This window comes from Equus przewalskii, chromosome 19, assembly GCF_037783145.1.
Source record: "Equus przewalskii isolate Varuska chromosome 19, EquPr2, whole genome shotgun sequence".
Lineage (NCBI taxonomy): Eukaryota > Metazoa > Chordata > Mammalia > Perissodactyla > Equidae > Equus > Equus przewalskii.
In genome coordinates this window covers 31439289-31461769 of record NC_091849.1, presented here as the reverse complement: position 1 = coordinate 31461769, position 22481 = coordinate 31439289, and the positions used below count along the sequence as shown (strand labels likewise).

General features: G+C 44.9%; 1 protein-coding gene across 7 annotated transcripts in view; it reads left to right on the top strand.

The window, feature by feature from the left end:
- LOC103545234 (patr class I histocompatibility antigen, A-2 alpha chain-like) overlaps window positions 1-9536 on the top strand; it is a 42888-nt gene extending 33352 nt beyond the window's left edge. For 2 of the 7 annotated variants that reach the window (XM_070585731.1, XM_070585730.1), the window contains exons 3-11: window positions 5787-5877; window positions 6297-6422; window positions 6737-7006; window positions 7207-7482; window positions 8065-8340; window positions 8465-8569; window positions 9016-9048; window positions 9191-9232; window positions 9397-9536. In XM_070585731.1, the coding sequence (XP_070441832.1) occupies window positions 6748-7006; window positions 7207-7482; window positions 8065-8340; window positions 8465-8569; window positions 9016-9048; window positions 9191-9232; window positions 9397-9401 (996 nt within the window). In that variant the 5' untranslated portion in view covers window positions 5787-5877; window positions 6297-6422; window positions 6737-6747 and the 3' untranslated portion in view covers window positions 9402-9536. Of the gene's footprint in view, window positions 1-3746; window positions 3796-5786; window positions 5878-6284; window positions 6423-6736; window positions 7007-7206; window positions 7483-8064; window positions 8341-8464; window positions 8592-9015; window positions 9049-9190; window positions 9233-9396 lie in introns of those variants that run through there. The other 5 variants (XM_070585732.1, XM_070585735.1, XM_070585736.1 and 2 more) reach the window with 5 other exon arrangements.
- Window positions 9537-22481: the final 12945 nt, after the last annotated feature.

Below are 22481 nucleotides of genomic sequence, written 5' to 3'. Positions count from 1 at the left end.
ATCTTGAGGCAGTTATATAGGGGAAATGGACAGTAATGAAGGGGTTTCCTTCAGGCAGGACAGAACAAAGTTTTAATTTATGAAGCTATTGGGGAGTGCATATGTAAGTGGAGGCCATGAATGAGGAGAGCCTGTGAATTTGTTTGGAGTAGGTGCAGAGCAGCATGTAGTCACACAGAGGAGGGGCTGGGGCCATTTAGCATAACAAGATGGCCTCACTCATGCTCACTTACATGACCAGCAGGTGAGGAGAGCAGTCACATCTTCTGGAGGGAGAAGTAATGGACCCTGATCCACAGGAGGGGTGGGGCTGTGTCAAACATTGGGGCGGGAGGAATACCTGTGGAACCCGAGTGACAGACTTTGGCACCTCCTTGTTCTCCCTCTGCTGTAACTGGACTGAACACGTGCAGCCCCCCAGCCTGAGAAGGGTTTGAGTTCCAAGAGCCCAGATCCCTCAGGTAGGAGGTTTTAGGTCACATCCCCCAGGAAAGCCACAAAGGCCCCCTCCTGGGCTCTGAAATCCAAGGCAGCATTTGCACAGAGGCCCTGCTTCCCATGGGCTGTTTCCAGAATGACTAGTCACAGCAGGGACACTAAGGCAGGCTACTGCTGGGAGACATGGGGCTCCTCTGAGAGCTGAATGTGGCTGAGGAGCCCCTGCGGGCTTGCTCCATCCACTTAGATCGCCCAGTGGTCTAGGATAGTCCAACAAACCCTCTCTCCTTTCTCTCCTTCTGACCATCACTCGGGATCAGACTTGCATCTCAGTCTGCTGCATCTCCCAGCATTTTCTGGCTCCCCCTCCATATTCTCTCCTTTCATAAAATATTGCTGAGTTTAATCTCATCTTGCTGTCTGCTTCCTGGAGGGCTGGACTAACAAAATAATTTTCATCTGTATACCAATGACCTATTACTTATTCCATCTTGTAAAGTCCTCTCTTTATCCTCAGCTCCTTTGTCAAAGATTAGCTGTTCATAGATGTGTGGTTTAATTTCTGGGCTTTCAATTCTGTTCCATTGATCTGTGCACCTGTTTTTGTACCAGTACCATGCTGTTTTGATTACTGTAGCTTTGTAGTGTGTTTTGAAGTCAGGGATTGTGATGCCTCCAGCTTTGTTCTTTTTTCTCAGGATCGCTTTAGCAATATGGGGTCTTTGGTTGCCCCATATGAATTTTAGGATTCTTTGTTCTATTTCTATAAACAATATCATTGGGATTCTGATTGGGATAGCATTGAATCTGTAGATTGCTTTAGGTAGCATGGACATTTTAATTATGTTTGTTCTTCCAATCCATGAGTATGGAATATCTTTCCATCTCTTTATGTCGTCATCAATTTCTTTCAGGAAAGCCTTGTAGTTTTCATTGTATAGGTCTTTCACTTCCTTGGTTAAATTTACCCCAAGGTATTTTATTCTTTTTGTTGCAATTGTGAATGGGATTGTGTTCTTGAGTTCTTTTTCTGTTAGTTCATTGTTAGAGTATAGAAATGCTACTGATTTATGTATGTTGATTTTATACCCTGCAACTTTGCTGTAGTTGTTGAATATTTCTAATAGTTTTCCAATGGATTCTTTGGGGTTTTCTATATATAAGATCATGTCGTCTGCAAACAGCGAGAGTTTCACTTCTTCATTGCCTATTTGGATTCCTTTTATTTCTCTTTCCTGCCTAATTGGTCTGGCCCAAACCTCCAGTACTATGTTGAATAAGAGTGGTAAGAGTGGACACCCTTGTCTTGTTCCTGTTCTCAGAAGGATGGTTTTCAGTTTTCCCCCATTGAGTATGATGTTGGCTGTGGGTCTGTCATATTTGGCCTTGATCATGTTGAGGTACTTTACTTCTATACCCACTTTATTGAGAGTTTTTTTTTTTTTATCATAAATGGATGTTGGAGCTTGTCAAATGCTTTCTCTGTGTCTATTGAGATGATAATGTGGTTTTTGTTTCTCATTTTGCTAATGAGTGTATCACGTTAATTGACTTGCAGATGTTGAACCATCCCTGTGTCCCCGGTATAAATCCCACTTGATCATGGTGTATGATCATTTTAATGTATTGCTGTATTCGGTTTGCCAGAATTTTGTTGAGGATTTTTGCATCTATGTTCATCAGTGATATTGGCCTGTAGTTTTCCTTCTTTGTGTTGTCCTTGTCTGGTTTTGGAATCAGGGTGATGCTGGCTTCATAGAATGCGTTAGGAAGTGCTCCATCTTCCTCAATTTTCTGGAATAGTTTGAGAAGAATACGTATTAAGTCTTCTTTGAATGTTTGGTAGAATTCTCCAGAGAAACCATCTGGTCCTGGACTTTTATTTTGGGGGAGATTTTTGATTACTGTTTCAATTTCTTTACTTGTGATTGGTCTATTCAGATTCTTTATTTCTTCCTGCTTCAGTTTTGGGAGGTTGTAAGAGTCTAAGAATTTATCCATTTCTTCTAGGTTGTCCAATTTTTTGGCATATAGTTTTTCATAGTATTCTCTTATGATCTTTTGTATTTCTGTGGTATCTGTTGTGACTTTTCCTCTTTCATTTCTAATTTTATTTATTTGACTCTTCTCTCTTTTTTTCTTAGTGAGCCTGGCTAAGGGTTTGTCAATTATGTTTATTTTCTCAGAGAACCAACTCTTTGTTTCATTGATCGTCTCTATTGTCTTTTTTGTTTCAATTTCATTTATTTCTGCTCTAATGTTTATTATTTCCCTGATTCTACTGACTTTGGGCTTTGTTTTTCTTCTTTTTCTAATTCTGTTAGGTGTCATTTGATATTCTTTGTCTGAGATTTTTCCTGTTTACTGAGGTGAGCCTGTATTGCAATGAATTTCCCTCTTAGGACTGCTTTTGCTGCATCCCAAATGAGTTGGCATGGCATGTTTTCATTTTCATTTGTCTCCAGATAATATTTTCTTTCTTCTTTAATTTCTTCAATGATACATTGGTTGTTCAGTAGCATGTTGTTTAATCTCCACATTTTTGCCCCTTTCCCAGTTTTATTCTTGTAGTTGATTTCTAGTTTCATAGCATTATGATCAGATAAGATTCTTGATATTATTTCAACCCTATTGAATTTGTTGAGGCTTGCTTTGTTTCCCAAGATATGGTCTATCCTTGAGAATATTCCATGTGCACTTGAGAAGAATGTGCAACCTGCTGTTTTCAGATGGAGTGTTCTATATATATCTATTAAGTCCATCTGGTCTACTTTTTCATTTAATTCTACAATTTCCTTGTTGATTTTCTGTGTGGATGATCTATCCATTGGTGTTAGTGGGGTGTTGAGGTCCCCTACTATTATTGTATTGTTGTTGATATCTCCTTTTAGTTTTGTTAATAGTTACTTTACATACTTTGGTGCTCCTGTGTTGGGTGCATATGTATTTATAAGTGTTATGTTTTCTTGGTGGAGTGTCCCTTTTATCATTATAAACTGCCCCTCTTTGTCTCTCTTTAACTGTTTTGCTTTGAAGTCTACTTTGTCTGATATAAGTATGGCAACACCTGCTTTCTTATGTTCATTATTAGCTTGGAGTATCATCTTCCATCCCTTCACTCTGAGTCTGTGTTTGTCTTTGAGGCTGAGATGTGTTTCCTGGAGGCAGCATATTGTTGGGTCTTCTTCTTTAATGTATCCTGCCACTCTGTGTCTTTTGATTGGAGAGTTCAATCCACTTAAATTTAGAGTGAGTATTGAAATGTGAGGGCTTAATGCTGCCATTTTATCGCTTGTTTTCCAGTTCTCTTGCATTTCCTTTGATTCTCGTCTCATGATTTTTGGACTACCAATTCAGGTAGGTAGTTTTCTATATTGGCTTTTTTCTTGTTTGGAATTTGTGTCTTTATTCTTGTTATTTGTGTAGTGGTTACTGTGTGGTTTGTATAAAACGTCCCATAGATGAGATAGTCCATTTTCTGCTAGGCTCTTATTTCCTTAGATTGAGTCATTCGAACAGGATGCATTTTATTACCATTCACAACAATCTCTTTATTTGAAATTCACATTCTAACCATGACCCAATTAAACACAAAGGAAGAACCAGGCTGTGCTAGGCTGATTCTATGATGGTCCACAACAACTACCTTCTGGTTATTCACCTTCCCCCCAGTTATTCAACCAAACACTAACATAGATGCTGCTGAGAAGGGATTGTGCAGATGTAACTAAGATCTCAAATCAGTTGATCATAAGACAAGGGGATTGTCCTGGGTGGGACTGTCCTAATCAGGTGAGCCCTTAAAAGCACTGGGTTCTTCCTGAGCAAAGAGATTCAAAGGTGAGAGAGATGCAACGTGAGGGGTTTTCTCCATTGTGGGCTTTGAAAATGGAGGCCGCATGGCAAGGAATGCTGGTGACCAGTAGGTGTTGGGAGCAGTCCTGCTACAGCCTGTCATTGACAGTTGTCAAGGAAAGAGAGTCCTCAGTCCTACAACTGGAAAAAATTGAATTCTGCTAACAAGTTCTGTATAAGCTTAGAGGAAGATTCTGAGCTCAAGATGAGAACCTAGCTTTGTGAAACCCTGAACAGACAACCCACACACACCATGCATGGATTTCTGACTAAGGAACTGTAAGCAAACAAGTGGGTGTTGTTTTGAGTCACTAAGTCATGGTTATTTGTGACGCAGTAACAGAAAGTAATACACAAGCTCGCTGTGCAACAGATAAGCACATAGCATTTTTTCCAGTGGAATGAATTTATGAACTGATAAGCATGTTAGTCCCATAAAATAAAATCTTTCCAAATTTTTTGTTTTTCATTTTATCAATTTCAATAACATAATTAAACTTTAACACAATCATATTTCATTCACTTATTCAGTGACAACTAATTTAATCCCTACTATGTACCAGGAACAGCTTTATCTCCTGGGGATACAACTTTGACCTAAATAGCCCACAGCCCCTGTGCTCATGCACTTTACATTCTAGAGGCTTCCAAAGAGTGAGACGGAACCATTGGAGTGTTTTAGTGAAGAAATGACGCATCCTGACTCACGCTAGCAGGATCCCTGACCCCTGCAGGGACAATAGTCCATGGGTGGCATGTGAGTGCATGGCACTTGTGCCACAGTTCAGGCCTGAGAGGGTGGTGGAGACGAAGGGTAGAAGGGGGTCTGAGGGGTGAGAGGGACAGAGAGAAGGGCTGGAGAAGCAGGGGTGAGGAAAGAAGCAGAGGTAAAGAATTCTAAAGCAGTGAAATCCTCAGATTTAAACATTGTTTTATAGATCTTTAGTAAATATATCTACAAGCCCAGCAGGGTAGCCTTTGCATTTGGTGTTTACTGTATCCTATGGGGCTGCCTAAAAACTAATGCCCCTTATGTTAATCAGTTTAAAAAATGTGTCCCAATAAAATATTCACACTGCTCACATGTGAAGAACTCATAAAAAGAGGCAGTGCAGGGGCTCTGGTGAATGGCATTCTGACTGCACAAGCACTTGCAACTTTGAGAAAATTAATCCACAACAACAAACTGTGCTTCCTTGTGCTTCGTTGTACTGAGGACATGTCAGGGACTCACAGGGACAAACGAGGGAATGAAGATCATTTTAAAATACAACAACCTGGGGTCACAGATATACTGACTGGAAAGTAAAATTTACGAGCTTTCCAAGTCTGACTGCGGGGCTGTGCAGAGACATTTCTGTACGAAGGGGCCTAAATCACTGCTTTTACAGATTAGAATCCTGATGTTCAGGGTTCTCAAGATTGTTACCCACTGTGGTTAATAAACAAAAAGGAAGCTGGTCTCCATGAGAACCTCTATCTGTTGTTTTCAGGCACAACTTCTCCAGGTTTAAAGAGAAAACCCCAGTCCCTCCCCCTCCATTCCCAGGGCAAGCTCACTCTCTGGCATCAAGTTCTCTGGGGGTGAGTTTTCTTCTAGAAGAGTCCAGGGGAGAGGTCAGGGGTGGAATGTAAGGAGTCTATTTCAGGGAGAGGGATTCCAGTAAGAGGAGGAAAAGGGGCTGAGCCCAGCCTGGGGGTCTCTCCCTGGTTTCCTCAGACAGCCGCTGGGCCAGGACTCAGGGAGACGATGTGACAAAGAGCTCTCGGTGCAGGAGGAGAGGGGACAGGGCAATATGGTTCTCAGGGTCCCAGGCCCCGAGGGCGGCGTATGGGCAGTTGTCTGAAGCTCAGTGTTGGGGAATCCGCATCTCCCTGAGACTCACTTCTCCCTCACATCTGTGTCAAGCCTCCTGCCTGGAGACTCATGATGCAGCCTCAGTTCTGACTCCCATTTCGTGTCCAGTTTCTAGAGAAGCCCATCAGCGTTTCCATCGTTCCAGGTTATAAAGTTTACACCACCGTCCGGGACGCAGATTCTCTTCAGACCCTAAGAATGAGGGTCACGGCGCCCTGAACCCTCCTCCTGCTGCTCTCGGGCACCCTGGCCCTGACCGAGACCTGGGCGGGTGAGTGCGGGGTCGGGAGGAAACGGCCTCTGCCGGGGGCGAAGCGAGGGGACCACGCGGCCGGGGGCGCAGGACCCCCGGGAAGGGGCGTCTCCCCAGACCCATGCCCAGACTCCCCACCTCGGCCCCCGCTATCCTGAGCCCTCCTTTCGTCTGCCCCGCCGGCTTCTCACCCCAAGTCCCTGGCTTTCTCCGTCTGCCACTCCTTTTCCATCTCAGGAGCCCCTTCCCTCACTCCCAGCCTCATCACCCTCAGACCCGGGACCCGCACCACGAGGAGGGTCGGCCGGGTCTCAGCCCCTCCCCGCCCCCAGGCTCCCACTCCATGAGGTATTTCTACACCGCCGTGTCCCGGCCCGGCCGCGGGGAGCCCCGCTTCATCGCCGTCGGGTACGTGGACGACACGCAGTTCGTGCGGTTCGACAGCGACGCCGCGAGTCCGAGGATGGAGCCGCGGGCGCCGTGGATGGAGCAGGAGGGGCCGGAATATTGGGAACGGGAGACGCAGAGCGTCAAGGACCACGCACAGCGTTTGCGAACGAGCCTGAACGCCGTCCGTGGCTACTACAACCAGAGCGAGGCTGGTGAGCGAAACGGGACCGGCTCCAGGTCCCGAACCCCCATCCTCACGGACGGGTCGGGGTCTCCCCGAGTGTCCGGGTCCGAGATTCACCCCGAGGCTGCGGGACCCGCCCAACCCCCGACCCGGGAAGAGCTGGCGGTAAGTTTTCCGCGGTTTCATTTTTAATTTGGGTCTAATCCCTGCGGGGCGGCGGCGGGTCAGGGTCTCACACCCTCCAGTGGATGTATGGCTGCTACGTGGGGCCGGACGGGCGCCTCCTCCGCGTGTACGGGCAATCCGCCTACGACGGCGCCGATTACCTCGCCCTGAACGAGGACCTGGGCACCTGGACCGCGGCGGACTCAGTGGCTCAGATCTGCAAGCGCAAATATGAAGCGACCGGAATGGCGAAGTACTGGAAGAACTACCTGGAGGGCACGTGCGTGGAGCGGATCCTCAGATACCTGGAGATCGGGAAGGAGACGCTGCAGCGCGCGGGTAGGAGGGGCTGCGCGACCTCCTGATCTCCCCTTGGGCTGGGTCTGCCATCCCGCAGACAGAGGAGGAAAATGGGATCCACACATGAATGTGCCCAGCCCATGGGTCAGGAGACTGAGTGCCCCAGGGTGTTCAGACCCAGTGCCAAAGAGTGACTCCCCAGAGGGCTTGCCTTTCTCTCAGAGACATTAAGCAGTCCAGGCTCTCAGGGGATGGAGGAGGAAGCTATCTCTGAAATAACTGACAAGCGGTCCCCTTTGACTGTGGCAGCAGCTCTGAGACTTTTTCTCTCAGGCCTTGTTCTTCGTCCTCACACCATATGTGTTTGAGGTCTGACCAGGTTTTCTGAGTCATTTCACCTCCACCCAGCTCAGGATCTATCTTGGGCTGTTTCACTTTGATTCCAGAAATTTTCAAGGAGTGGAAGTTATTTCAGGTCCCTGTGTTCAAACTGGTGTCTAGGTTTTGTGATCCCTTCCCCTGCTCCTGTTGTCCTGTCCATTCATAGGATGGTCACATGAGCGCTGCTTCAGTGGCCCAAATGGATGCAAAGTTCCTGAATTTTCTGGTCCTTCTCCTCAGATCCCCCAAAGACACAGGTGACCTACCACCCCATCTCTGACCATGAGGTCACCCTGAGGTGCTGGGCCCTGGGCTTCTACCCTGCGGAGATCACCCTGTCCTGGCAGCGTGATGGAGAGGACCTGACCCAGGACACGGAGTTTGTGGAGACCAGGCCTGCAGGGGACGGGACCTTCCAGAAGTGGGCGGCTGCGGTGGTGCCTTCTGGAGAGGAGCAGACATACACATGCCATGTGCAGCACGAGGGGCTACCTGAGCCCGTCACCCTGAGATGGGGTAAGGAGGGAGGCATGGGCTCAGAGCCTCTTCTCAGGGAAATCAGGAGCCCTTCTGGAGACCTTTAGCAGGGTTGGGGCTGCGGCCTGGGGATCAGGGCCCTCACTTTCCCTTCCCTTCCCAGAGCCACTGCCTCAGCCCACCATTCCCATCATTTGCCTCATTGCTGGCCTGGTTCTCCTTGGAGCTGTGGTGGCTGGAGTTGTGATGTGGATGAAGAAGTGCTCAGGTAGGGAAGGGGTGTGGTCTGAGTTTTCTTGTCCCACTGGGCTGTTTGAAGCCCAGGTAGAAGTTTGTCCTGCCTGGTCGATGAATAGTCCCATCCACAGGCACATGTGCTTTCCTAGTCTGGGACCCTGTTTGCTAACACTTACTCTTTAGTAAACACATGTGAGAATGAAGGATAAATGTATCACCTTAATGAATCTGGTGATGGGGACATGATTCTCAACAGTCACAGGACAGAGGAGAAGGTGAGGGGAAGTCATAGGTCACAGCTCAAGAGGGTGGTTAGTCCAGTCTCCACCCATGTACTTTCCTCGTGTTTCCTGATCCTGCCCTGGGTTTGTAATCACAGTTATGGAAACTTCTCTGGGGTTCAGGACTGGGGGTTCCTTTAGGACCTCATGGCCCTGCTTCTTCCCTGGTTTCTCACAGGATGTTTTCTTCCCACAGGTGGAAAAGGAACAAGCTATGTTGTGGCTGCAAGTAAGTATGAAGGACGTGTCATCCCTGAGACTCATGCGATGGTGTAGACGGGAGCGAATGGGGGAGCTCACCCACCCCATAGTTCCTCCTTTAGTCTCATCTCCTGTGGGCTCTGACCACATCATGTTCTGTTCTACTCCAGGCAGTGACAGTGCCCAGGTCTCTGATGTGTCTCTCAAGGCAGGTGAGCCCCTGGAGGCCTGAAGTGGGGAGATGTTGGGGCGGAGGGGCCTGGACTAGGTTATGGAGATTCTTTGATTGGGACATTCTGGGCATGTGGTGGGCTGTTCAGAATGTCACTAATTACAGCGAGTGACTTAAATTGTTCATAATTATTTTATTCTATAGAGTGAAACAGCTGCCTGTGGGGGACAGAGTGATGCAAGATTTGTTCCTGTCCCACCCCCATTGTGACTTCAGGAATCTCTGACTTCTGTATCTGCAAAGGGCATCTGAGGGTGTCTGTGTTCCTATTAGCATAACGTGAGCAGCTAAGGAGACTAGTCTCCCCCATGACCCCCTCCCACACTGCCCTGTGTTCTGTCCCCTGATTGACTTTCCTGTCCCGGCAGAGGTGGGGCTGGTTCCATCCTTGTCTTAACTTCATGTTGCACTGAGCTGCAACTTCTTACTTTCCCATTGAAAATAAGCATCTGGATAAGAACTTATTTTTTCAGATTTTTGCCATCAGCGATTGGTGGGTTAATTAAAGGAGAAGATTCCTAAAATTTGAGAGGGGAAATAAATGGAGGTCTGAGAACCTTCCAGAATCTGCCTGTTCGCTGTGGTGAGTCTGTTGCAGCTGGGGACAGGAGAAGGCTGTGAGGAGCTGAGCATAAGACTGAGGCCTGTGCCCAGTCAATGTTCAGTGCATTGTGGCCTTTGACATGGTGACTCCTTGGTTGGGACATCTTCTCTGCTTCTTTGGCCTTGTCCTTTCAGGAGAATCTTGTCCCAGCAGGACCTATGACTGCAGGGATTCGGACATACCTGGGCCTTGTGTCTACAGGACCGCGTGTAGGGCGGGCTTCATGTGGCCGGGTCAGCCTAGGCTCAGGCCTGGGTCTGGCCCTTATCCCCCCTTTTGGGTGTTTTTTTGTTGTTCCTTTGTTTCTGTAGCGGATTGTGCCTGTTCTTGTTCTTCTGTATAAGTTCTTGTGATCTCCTCTGGGTGTCCCCCATCTCTGACAGCAGCAGGAGTCAATTGGTCTGTCATTGTCCCCACAAGGCCAGGCGGCCTTGCACACAGACATCTTTGCTGTCCAGAGATGAATTTTCAGACTTGTCCAGCTCTGTCCTTCTTCTAGGGCTTGATTGTCACTTCCACCTGACCCCAACCTTTCAAAGGAGCCAGATTCTGGAATTAGAGAGGAGCGACCCTGTCATTTCTCATCCTAGGCAAGTTCCTGTTGGAATTCTACTCTGCGGCCTGCTCTCTCTCCCTGCCCTTAGTGCTGGTTCCCCCAGTGCTGGCTCCAGTCTGAACTCACGATGTATGAAGCAGAGTCTAGGTTCATACTTGGTTGTAAAATAGGACTCAAGTTAAGGATCATTGTTTTCTGAAGAGAGAACTGTAATTGTGTGCTGGGGTGTGCAGGAGGGTTGTTGTGGGAAGGAGAGATGGAGGGAGGGAGAGGGGAGAGCAGCACTTGTGAGAAAAGTACAGGTGGCATTGATGTCAGGATGAGTGGACATTTTGCTGTAGCTGCCACAAAACAACATGTGGACACAGGTTACATTGTTAAAGATGCTGTGTCTAGAAAAGGGAGATGCTGTACGCTGAACAGTCATTCAACTGATACTGGTTGTGTGCTGGATGTGTAACATACTATTTTTGTATCTGGGTAACATCATTGAAGTAAAAACAGAAAAATTACTGGACCTGTGGAGCATATGTTGTAGTGGGAAGAGACAGGCTATATACCATGAGCATAGTGAATAAGGACAGTGTTTATGTCAGAAGGTGGTAAGTGCTACGGAAAAATGCAATGGGGAAGGCGATCCAGAGGGTGGCAGTGGGCACGGGGAATATGGCTGTTTTAATTTGGGGGGTCGTTGTAGCCCTCACTGGGAAGGTACCTTTGAGGAAAGATGTGAAGGACATGAGGAATTATCCACGAGGATGTCTGGGGAAGTTCTTTCCAAGCAGGGGAACCTCCAGTGCAGATGCGCTATGGCAGCAGTGTGTCTATGTTTTCTGGGAAGAGCAAGGAGGCCAGTGTGGCTGCAGGAGAGAGCAATTGAGATGAGACAGAGGTGCAGCCAGACCATGTAGGCCTGGAGAATGTTAGAAGGGTTTGACCTTTGCTCTGAGGCAGATGGGGAGTTACACGACCGTTTAGAGCAGGAGAGGGACGTGGTATGACTTCTCCTTTAAAGGATCACTGTGGCTGCTGTGCTGAGAACAGAACTGGGAGGCAAAGGGTGAGGGAGGCCCTAGGGAAGCAGCAGGAACCAGGGCAGGGTTCCAGGCTGGAGGAGGCCATGGCTTCCACTGCTGTGAGTGGTGGAAATAGTGGGAAGAGATTGGATTCTGGAGACATTCTGAAGATGGACTTTGTAACATTTCCTAATAGATTAATCTGGGAATGAGAAAGAAGAGTCAAGGAGGACACCCAGAATTTTGGACTGTGTGAGTAGAAAGATGGAGTTGCTGTCAGCAAAGATGAGAAAGATTCTGGAAGGAGCATATTTACAGGCATTCACTTTAAGAGATGGTGGAGCTGAGATGTCTATTAGAAATGCAAGTGAGATAGCAGATTGGCAGTTGGACAGATGGGTCTGGAGATTAGGAGAAATGTCTGGGCTGCAGAAATAGATTTGGGAGGTGATACCATGTAAATGATATCTAAAACCTTGAGAACAGATGAGGTCGCCAAGGGAGTGATGGCTATTGAAGAGAAAGGAACAAGGACTGAACCCTGGACCCCCCAGTGCTAAGGGATCTTATCAGACTACATACCCAGGGCAGACTGCACACTTCTGGTTCCGTGTTTAGAAGGCATGGAGACCTAAGAGTCCCAACTTCCTGTGCACAGGAATCCCCTGGACATCTGATTAAGATTCAGAGAATCTTGAACAGAGCATGAAAGTCTGTATTTATAACAAGGTTGGTACTGATGCTGTCTTCAGATCACACATTTAGGAGCAAGAATGTGGAGCATAAGGGCAGGCCCAGTGTCATAGTGTTTAAATTTGCATGGTCTGCTTCAGTGGCCCGGAGTTCGTGGGTTTGGATCCAGGACCCGAACCTACACACCACTCATCAAGCCATGCTGTGGTAGTGTCCCACATATAAAATAGAGGAAGATTGGCAGATTGGCAGAGACATTAGCTCAGGGACACTCTTCCTTAACCAAAAAAAAGGAATGTAGATCAGGATTCCCTAATAGCTGGGCATCAGCCTTACATGTAGGGCTTGTTAATTAAGCAATTCCTTGGTATTGTGCCTAATATTCTGAGATGGTTGGTCTGGGGAGAGGTCTGAGTATTTTGTAAGAAGCCCCACAGCACTGCTAGTGCTCAGCCCTCATCACTGGGGTCTTTCTAGTGACCAGCCCCCATCCTGAAGCCATCTAGGACCTCAGACATCTCATTAGCATATGAAAGTCACTCATCACTCAGGAGATTCCAAGGATTTAGGAGCTCTATGCCAGGAACCAGGGACAAAGACTAAATATTTTTTGATTACACTACAGGCTACTCTCTGGTCTTTGACCACAGATTCCTTATAGCAAAAGAAGCATAACACTTAGAAGATGCTGGCAGACTACTGGTTCCCATTCAGTCATGAACAATTAGTCCAGTCCGTCATCCTCTTGTATGAGAATGTCTCCCAGGGTGAGGTCACTCAGGTTTGCAGGCTTCCATTTGATGTTGTCAGGTTCCAGAAGCAGAAATAGTCTCAGCAATATATGTCTACACCTTTTCAGACATCTGGATAATTGAGCTAAGAGACAATATCATCTGTTGCTCACGCCTCTTTTGAGGTGTTAATGTAATATTGCGTTTCTCTCATTACACATCCCATTTATTCATTGCTTTACCTTCAGCTGCTATTTTTCCTTCTCTCCATTTATACCTAACCTTTCCACCTTTGGAAGGGACATTAGGTTTGGCTGCGGTGCTGGTCTAGACGCAGGCAGCAATACTAGTGTAGCAGCCCCTCCTCCTCAGTGCGCTCCCATTCATAGAGGAGTCACATGGGTACAGAGCTAGGGGGCTAACTGACCACCAGGCAATATAGCTGCATTCACTGTCAGCCCTGATTTGTCAGCCAGATGGGGTGAAGGCACCCTCTGCCCATTTGGGCCCTTAGGAATTCTGACACAGGGGATAAAAATACAGTTACAGTTTCTTGCTAAGGAATCATTCCTGTTTCTGTTCCTGTTCCTGTTTCTTGTGAACATCCCTGACCTGAGACCATTGCATCAGTCAGGAAGGAAGAGAGTCGAGGTGGATATAGTCATACCAACTTCCTCCCCATTTCGGAAGAATTGTACAGTCATACCAGCATTCTCCTCCACCCTTCCTCCACGGATCTTCCAGGAAAAAGAGAGGAAATTTTCTAGTAGGGATATTCCTTTAGCCCCACTCACGTTGAGTGTGAGCAGACACTTATGAAGTTATGTAAGCCAGCCTTTTGTGCCTCTGTATCCCCCACCACCCCATTTTAGACAACCAGTGTTCCAATGGTGCATTCAAATTCTCTATCACACTATTCCTCTGAGGAGGATGTCTCTCTGCCCATTGTTTGACTTTATGGGCTGTAAAGCATGTTCTTTGGCCCGAAGAACTATGACTCAGCAGTGCAAATTGGTGCACTGTCTTCTGTTCTAGTTCTTTTATAGTGCTCTGAGCATTTGTATCTACCACTGGGTAAACAAAACCTGTCCAGAGTCAATATCTACTCTTGTCAAGACCCATTTGTAGCCCCCGTGGGCCACCAGCATCAGTCTGATTTGCTAGCTATGCTCAAGGCATTCCCACCAGGCAATCTGCCACATAGCCTTCCTTAGTCTCTGGTTGGCAGACAGAACAGTTCTTTTTGGTATTTTGCTTCAGAGGATGCAAGTAGAATATGTCTAGACTCCACCCATCTCTGCATTGCTGCAGCCCCTCAATGTCCACTTATGTCATGGATTCAGGTAGCCACATCAAGGGGGATAACAGGTTATCTGCTCATTGATTCCAGACTCTTCCCAACCCAGAGGGGTTCTTGTGATGGGGCATCAACATGTCCTACTTTACACACCCCTGAAATTCCCATAGTGATTTCCATCGGACTGTGCTCCCCATATGGGCATTCCTTTAAGAGACCAGGTTTCCATTGCACTTTGCCTAACCATATGGCCTGGCTGTTGTCTCCTGTCCATGAGTTTGTAAAAATCAAACTATAAGGGCTTTTATAGTTGTTCAATTCTTCCATCACTGGTAGGAATCCTGCATGAATTAGCTCATTGAGCTGATCTGTTTTTACTTTCCTTGATCAGAGAGGCGATGTTCCAAACAGGATGTTGTCCGCTCACCTTGGAACTATCATCCATAAACCAAGCAGCTCTTCGTAGGTCAGTTGAGAACTGTTTATAGGATATTGTCCAAGTGACGAAACAATCCAGCAGCTCCTCATGCAGTTCCAAAGTTAGTCCGAGGGGAAGACAGGCTCCCTGCTCATGCGTCCATCCTTCCTGCATTTCCCTGGGAGCACGATCCTGTATAAACTATTTCCACTTTTTAGTGGAACTCTTTTGGGCATAGTATACATATTCTACTGGTTTTGTTTCTCTGGAGAATGCTTACTGACATGGATTTGTACTGAGAGTGGTTCTAAAGGAAGAGAATCTTAATGAGTTTTCTGGATTGGTTTTGGAGTCTCTAGAATTGGTTCTCTAATCTGATTTGACTTAAAAGCACTAGTGACTGTTTCCAGTAGTAAAGATGGCAGGGATAGCCTGTGGTGTGATGTGGCAATTAGAGATACCTGGAATATCACCACTGGATACTCCTACTCAAATCCTTGTAAAAAACAAGGTTCTGGGTGGTCATGTATTTGATATCTTAGAACACTAATGAGTATAGTCAGACTGGCTGGATTGCTACTAATTGTGTTGGACAAACTGGAGAAAGAAGAGGATGAGCTCAGGGCTTCAATTTCCCAGTTCATGGTTCACATAAATCACCTCAAAGTTTCTCCATCTGCCCTAAAAGAAGCTCTTCTCTCCTGTAGCCACAGATCTGAAACTTCTGAAAACCAAATCCAGAGACTCATTTTGTGAGTGGCTGAATTACAACACAAATGGAATTCCCAACTTTGCATCATGTCTGCTATAGTAAGGGCATTGACTAGAAAGGAATAGAATGAAAATTGGAGTGGGGAAATATGAGCAGATCCTGGTATAGAGGGAGGCATTGAACTCCTAAATTCTGCTGAGACTTCTTTGTCAGTAGAAGCAGCCCTTCAACCTCCACCTGAGGAGGTTAACCTGCTCTGCTTAAGGGCACTGCAATAGCCTCCCCTGAGGTGGCTGCCTTGTAAGACACTGCTGATCCTCCTCAGGACCCACCCCACAATTCCTATTTGCTCCTAGACTATAACTAGTGCCAGCAGGCCCTGAAAGGTGAGGGAGAAAATGTAAACCACGAGGAGGTGCACTTTATTTTCAAAGAACTGTATGAATTTTCTAATTGATGCAGACAGAAATCTGTGGGAATGGATATTAAGTGTATGGTATAATGTTGGAAGAAACATAATGTTGGATCAGGCTGGGTTTATTAGTATGGGTTCACTAAGCAGAGATTCTAGATTCAATGTTGTAAGTCAAGAAGTTAGAAAGGACCTTAAGAGTCTGTTTGGTTGGCTGAAATGTGAAATAAGAGGAAATTGAAATGCCAGAACTGCTTTGGTATACTGTAGAGGAAGATGTCCAAAGACTCTGGGAGTTACACTATTAGTGTGGATTTATCATGTAAGACCTGCTCACCCACCCCTGTGAAGATCCAGAGGACACATCTTTCACAATGAGTGTGAGAAATGAATTTGTGAGGGGAGCCCCAAAATGCTTGAAGAGCTCTGGGTTCATTCTTTTCTATAGGTGAGGAATTACAGTGAGAACTGCTGCCACTAAACTGGGATCCTTAAATGCAATGAGGAGAATGGGAACCCTGGGTGGCATAGAGCAAGAAGGGACACTTAACTGCCAAATTCAAGCTGGGTGTGGTTACTGTACTGGACAGCATAGCCAAAGCAGTAATTAGATTAGTCTAACTTGCAGAGACCTGTGGCATTGGCTAGCTGATCAGAACTTCCCTAGAAGTGAAATAAATGGGCAATCTACTAAATTCTTATTTGATCTGTATAAGCAGAAGAATTCTAGATCAAGTGAATGGAGGTCTAACTTGAATCATCAAAACAGCGAGCCTCCTCAATGAATTTCCAGAGTAGAGCCCCTTTGCAGCTTCAGAAACCCTTGCATGAAAGGGAGACCAGGTCTGCTTGAGGAAGGATCCTGCTACACTGCCAAAAATTTATACTGTTAATCTTTCTCCTAGCCTTCCCTAAAGGGAACTGTGGCCTGTTACCAGAGTGTTTGTGCACTGGAGTAAAGAAAATAGTCAGACTTTTAGGAGATAACTGGACTCTGGCTCTGAGCTGACACTTATTCCAAGTGACCTGAAACTTCACTTTGTTCCACCAGTCAGAGTAGGGGCTTATGGAGGTCAGATATCTCTGGAGTTTTAGCTCAAGGCCATCTCACAGTGGGCCCAGTGGATCTCCAAACCCATCCTGAGGTTATTTTTCCATTTCTGAAACACATAATTGGAATAGACCTACCCAGCAAGCAGCAGAATTTCCACATTGATTCCTTGACCTTTGGAGAGAGGGCTACTATGGTAGAAAAGGCTAAGTGAAAGCCACTAGCACTGTCATACTTAGGAAAATAGTTAATCAAAAACAGTGCTGCATTCCTAAAGGAATTTCAGGGATTAGTGCCACCATGAAAGAATTGAGGGATGCAGGAGAGTGTTTCTCACCGTATGCTCGTTCAATTTGCCTATTTGATCTGTGCAGAAAACAGACGGATTTTGGAGAATGACATTAGATTATTGTAAGCTTAACTAGGTGTTGATTTCAATTGAGATATTGTACCTGATGTGGTTTCACTGTTTGAGTAAATTAACACTTCCTCTGTTATCTGGAAAGCAACTATTGATCTAGCAAATGCTTTCTTTCCATATCTGTTTTGTAAAGAGCTCCAGAAGCCATTTGCTTTCAACTGGCAAGGCCAGTGATATAGCCACCCTGGCCTACCTGAGGGGTATGTCAACTCTCCAGCCCTATGTCATATATTTTGCAGGGGTCTTGATTTCATTTCCCTTCCATAAGACATTGTACTGGTCCATTACATTGATGACATTATGCTGATTGGACCTACTGAACAATAAGTAGCAACTACTATAGACTTACTAGTAGAGTATTTGCTTGTCAAAGGGTGGAAGTAAATCCCAGAAAAATTCAGTGTTCTTCCATCTCGGTGAAATTTCTTGGGGGTCCAGAGTTCTAGGGCATGCTGAAATATCTTTTTGAAGGAGAAGGATAAGTTGTTGCATCTGACCTCTCCCACAGCTTCAAAAGAGTCTCAATGCCTGGTAGACCTCCTTAGATTTGGACGCAACATATTCCCCATTTGTGTGTGCTACTCTGATTCATTTTTTGAGTGACCTGAAAGTTTTCTAGCTTTATTTGGGGCCCAGAATAAGAGAAGGCACTACAACAGGTCCAAGCCTGTTACATACTTCTCTGCCACTTGTGCTATATGATCCTTTAGCTCCAATGGTGCTCGAATTGTCAGAGGTAGGTAGAGATACTGTTTGGAGCCTTTTGCAGATCCGTATAGATGAATCATGGTGCAGACACTTAGGTTTTTAAAGCAAAGTCCTACTGTTCCCTACAGAGAACTAGTCTCCCATCTAAGCTGCTCATCGTGAACTGATTGTTGTCTAACCCAACAAACCATACAGTTGGATGTGTATGGCAGTACTCCATCATTAACTGAAAGTGGTATATATGAGACTGGGCTCAAGCAGGCCCTGAAAAAACTGGTAAGTTACATGAGGAAATGGCTCCAATCCCCAGTGCCCCAACTCCTGCTGCACTAACTTCTCTTTCCCTGTCTGGACCAATGGCCTCATGAAGGAGTTCTCTACAATTAGTTGACTGAGGAACAGAAAACTCAGGCCTGGCTTACAGATAGTTCTGCATGTTATGCAAGCACCACAAAAGTGGACAGCTGCAACATTTCAGCCCATTTCTGGGACATCCCTGAAATAAAGTAGTTGTGAAGAAAAATCTTTTCAATGGGTAGAACTTTGAGTAGTTTAGCTGGTTGCTCATTTTGCGTGGAAGAAAAAATGACAAGCAGTGTAGTTGTATACCAATTCATGGGCTGATGGCCAACAGTTTGGCTGGATGATCATGGACTCTAAAGGAACATGATTAGAAAATTGATGGCAAGGAGATCTGGAGAAGAGGTGTATGGATAGACCTCTCTGAGGCAAAAAAATGTGAAGGTATTTGTGTTCCGTGTGAATGCTCACCACAGGGTGACCTCAGTAGAGGTGGATTTTAATAACTTGGATAAGATGGCTCATTCTCTGGACACTTGTCAGCCTCCTGGCTTGACATGCTCATGAATACACTGGCCGTGGTGGCAGGGGTGAAGATTATGCTTAGGCTCAGCATACAGATTTCTACTCACCAAGCTCAACCTGGCTACAGCAATTGCTGAGTGCCCAGTCCGTCAGCAGCAGAGACCAACACTGAATCCCCATTATGGCATCACTCCTTGTGGTGATTAGCCAGCAATCTGGTGACAGGTTGATTTCAATGGAAAGAGCACTGTTTGATTCTTGTTGGAATAGACACTTTCTCTGGATATGGATTTACCTTCCCTGCATGAAATGCTTCTGCAAAAAAAAAAATTCCATACTACAGAACGCCATATCTAGTGTCATGGTATTCCACACAGCATTGTTCCTGAAGAAGCAACTTATTTCCCAGCAAATTTTTGCAAGTTTCATGCAATGTTTTGCAGGAGGCTGTATATGCTGTGGATCAGCGTTCAACATATAGTTTTTTCTTCCATAGCCAGGATTCACAAGTACAGGAATTGAGGGAATAGAAATGGGAGTAGCACCACTTGCTATTACCCTTAGTGATGCACTAGCAAAATTTTTGCTTCCTATCCCTATGGCTTTATGTTATGCTGGTCTAGAGGTGTCAGTTCCAAAGGGAAAAATGCTTTCACCAGGAGACACAGTAATGATTCCATTGAACTGGAGTTAATATTGCTGTTCAGACACTTTGGGTTCCTTATGCTCCTGAATCAACTTACAAAGAAGGGAGTTACTGTCTTGACTGGTGTGATTGATCATGAGAAATTGGGCTGCTGCTACACAATGGAGGTAAGGAAGTGTATATCTGAAATAGAGGAGATCCCCTGGGGCATCTCTTAATACTACCTTGTCTTGTACTTAAAGTCAATGGAAAACTACAACAATCAATTCAGATAGGACTTCTAATGCCCCAGACTCTTCAGGAATGAAGGTTTGGGTCACCCAACCAGGCACAAAGAATCATGATCAGTTGGGATGCTTGCTAAGGGCAAAGGAAATATGGAATGGTTGGTGGGAGAAGGTTGTTATAAAACCAGTTACAACCATGTGACCAGTTGCAGAATGAAGACTGTAATTGTTGTGAATGTTTCTTCCTTATTTTGTCTAGGTTTGTTTTTGTGTGCATATGTATATGTATGCATATATTAAGCTCATATGTTTGTTTTCTTCTCATCCTTAACCCCTTATAATATAACATAAGGTATATTAGTAATAGTTAACTTTACATCATGGTGTTTTGGTTACAGGATATCAAGGAGTAGAGTGAACATCACTCAAGGACTTTGCATCTCCTACCAGGGAAAGTTAGTGTGTTTAAGTTGTATGAATGATGGTTGTATCATCTTTGGTGGAAGTATGACTTTGCTATGTCTTTATTTGAAAATTATGTATGGTTTCCAAAGATGTGTATGGGTGCCACGTTGACAAAGATGGACTACGATGGGTTTGTCTTCTCTGTCAATTTGACTAGAAGATGGCACTCAGTTATTTAATCAAATACTAATTTGTGTTGCTATAAAAGTATTTTGTAGATGTGATTAACATCTGTAATTGCTTGACTTTAAGTAAAGGAGATTATACTCAAAAATATGGGTGGGTCAGGACAGTCCTGGTGGCCTAGTGGTTAAAGTTTGGTGCTGTCTGCTTTGGCAGCCCAGGTTTGGATCCTGAACATGGAACCACACCACTCATCTATCTGTAGCCGTGCTGTGGGGGCAGCTCACATGGAAGAACTAGAAGAACTTACAACTAGAATATACAACTACATACTGGGGCTTTGGGGAGGAAATTTTACAAAAGAGGAAGATTGGCAATAGATATTACCTCAGGACTAATCTTTCCCAGCAAAAAAAAAAAAAGAAAACCCAAAAAATGCATCCATTAAAAAAAATTATGGGTGGGTCTTATCAAGTCAGTTGAAGGCCTTAATAGCAAAAAGCACAGCTTCCAAGAGAAGAGAGAATTCTACCTCAAGACTACGACATCAGTTTCTATTGACTTTCCAGATAGTCAGCATGTCCTATAAATTTCAGACTGAGGGCTGCAACATAAACTCTTGCCTAAGTTTCCAGCTTGCTGGCCTACCTCAGAGGTTTTTTACTTGCCAGCCCCCACAGACACTTGAGACAAATTTTTCAAACATATGTCACATATTATATATATTATATCTTATCTTATATATTAAATATGCTATATATGTTTTATATATCCCATTGGTTCTGTTTCTCTGGGTAACCCTGACTGATACACCATCTAAATATCAGATTCACCTACATTTCTAGCTCTGAATTTTTGTATTATGATTCAAAAAGAAGAATCCTGACCAAGTCATCTGCAAGATGGTGAACTAGGAAGATCCAGAGCCTGTTCCCTCATGGAAAGATTGAAAAAAAAATCTAGATATTGATTAAATAACTATGTAGGAGACCTGAAAACCACTCAAAGATTTATAGCAACCAAGAAAACACTCAATCAAGAAAAACTCACATTAAAAATGGTAGGAAATGTTTGACCTTTTTTTACTCACCTTTGTCACACTCTCTCCACAGGATGGTGTAGTGCAGTTTAGAATGAGCAGCCCAATTCCCAGTTTCCTCCTTCAGGCCAAATGGAGCACAGTAGAACTTATTTCAAACATTCTAACCTCTCTGTGGGCTGCCCAAGTGACTGGTTTCTGTTCTCACCTGTTTCTCACCCAGGGAAAGGCAGTATAGTTTAGATCCCAGGCTGGCAAAAGGTATGGGAGACATCGGCAGGTGCTGTAGTGCATGAAAGCTGCAGGAAGAATGCAGACCTGTGGGAGCCTGGGGCTGAAGATTATGTGCAAAGGAATACAATAGAACATCTGAGGGCCCAAGAAGAAGCTGAAATGAGATTCTTTGGATAATTAACACATTTAAAAACAACTATGCATGTGGAGGGAAAATTGAATAAAGCACACACACAGGCCCAGGAAGGATGTGTGCCCAGAGAAGACCTGAGAAACCCTTAAGCTTTCACCTTGGGATGATCCCAAGTCTCAGAACATGCACTGCTATATAGTAAGGGTCTTTCTCTGCCAGTATTTTCAGACTGGCAGAGGTGGCATTTTTTTCAAATGCCAAATTTCCAACAAAAATCACAAGGCATGCATAGAAATAGGAAAGTATGGCCCACTGAAAAAGACAAAATAAATCTGCAAAAATAATCATTGAAGAAACAAAGGCATCAGACTTATCAGACAAAAACTTTAAAACAAACGTCTTATCTGTGCTCAAAGAATTAAAGGAAAACATGGACAGGGAACTAAAGGAAATCAGAAAAACATTATATGGACAGGAGAATATCAACAAAGTGATAGAAATTATTTTTTTAAAAAAACAACCTAACACAAATTTTGGAACTGAAATTTATAATAACTGATTTCACTTTATTTATTTTTTGCTTAGGAAGATTTGCCCTGAGCTAACATCTGAGCCAATCTTCCTCTTTCCTTCTTTTATGTGGGCCTCCATCACACCATAGCAGCTAACAGATGAGTGGTATAGGGCCATGCCCAGGAATCAAACCTGGGCTGCTCAAGTGGAGCACACCAAACAACTACTAGGCCACTGCAGCTGGCCCATGTAATAACTGAATTTAAAAATTCATTAATGGTGTTCAACAGCAGACTTGAAAGGGTGAAGAAAGAATCAGTGAATTTGAAGACAGATCATTTGAAATGATCAAATCTGAGCAGTAAAAAGAAGAAAAGAGTCAAGAAAGTGAACCTACACAACTTA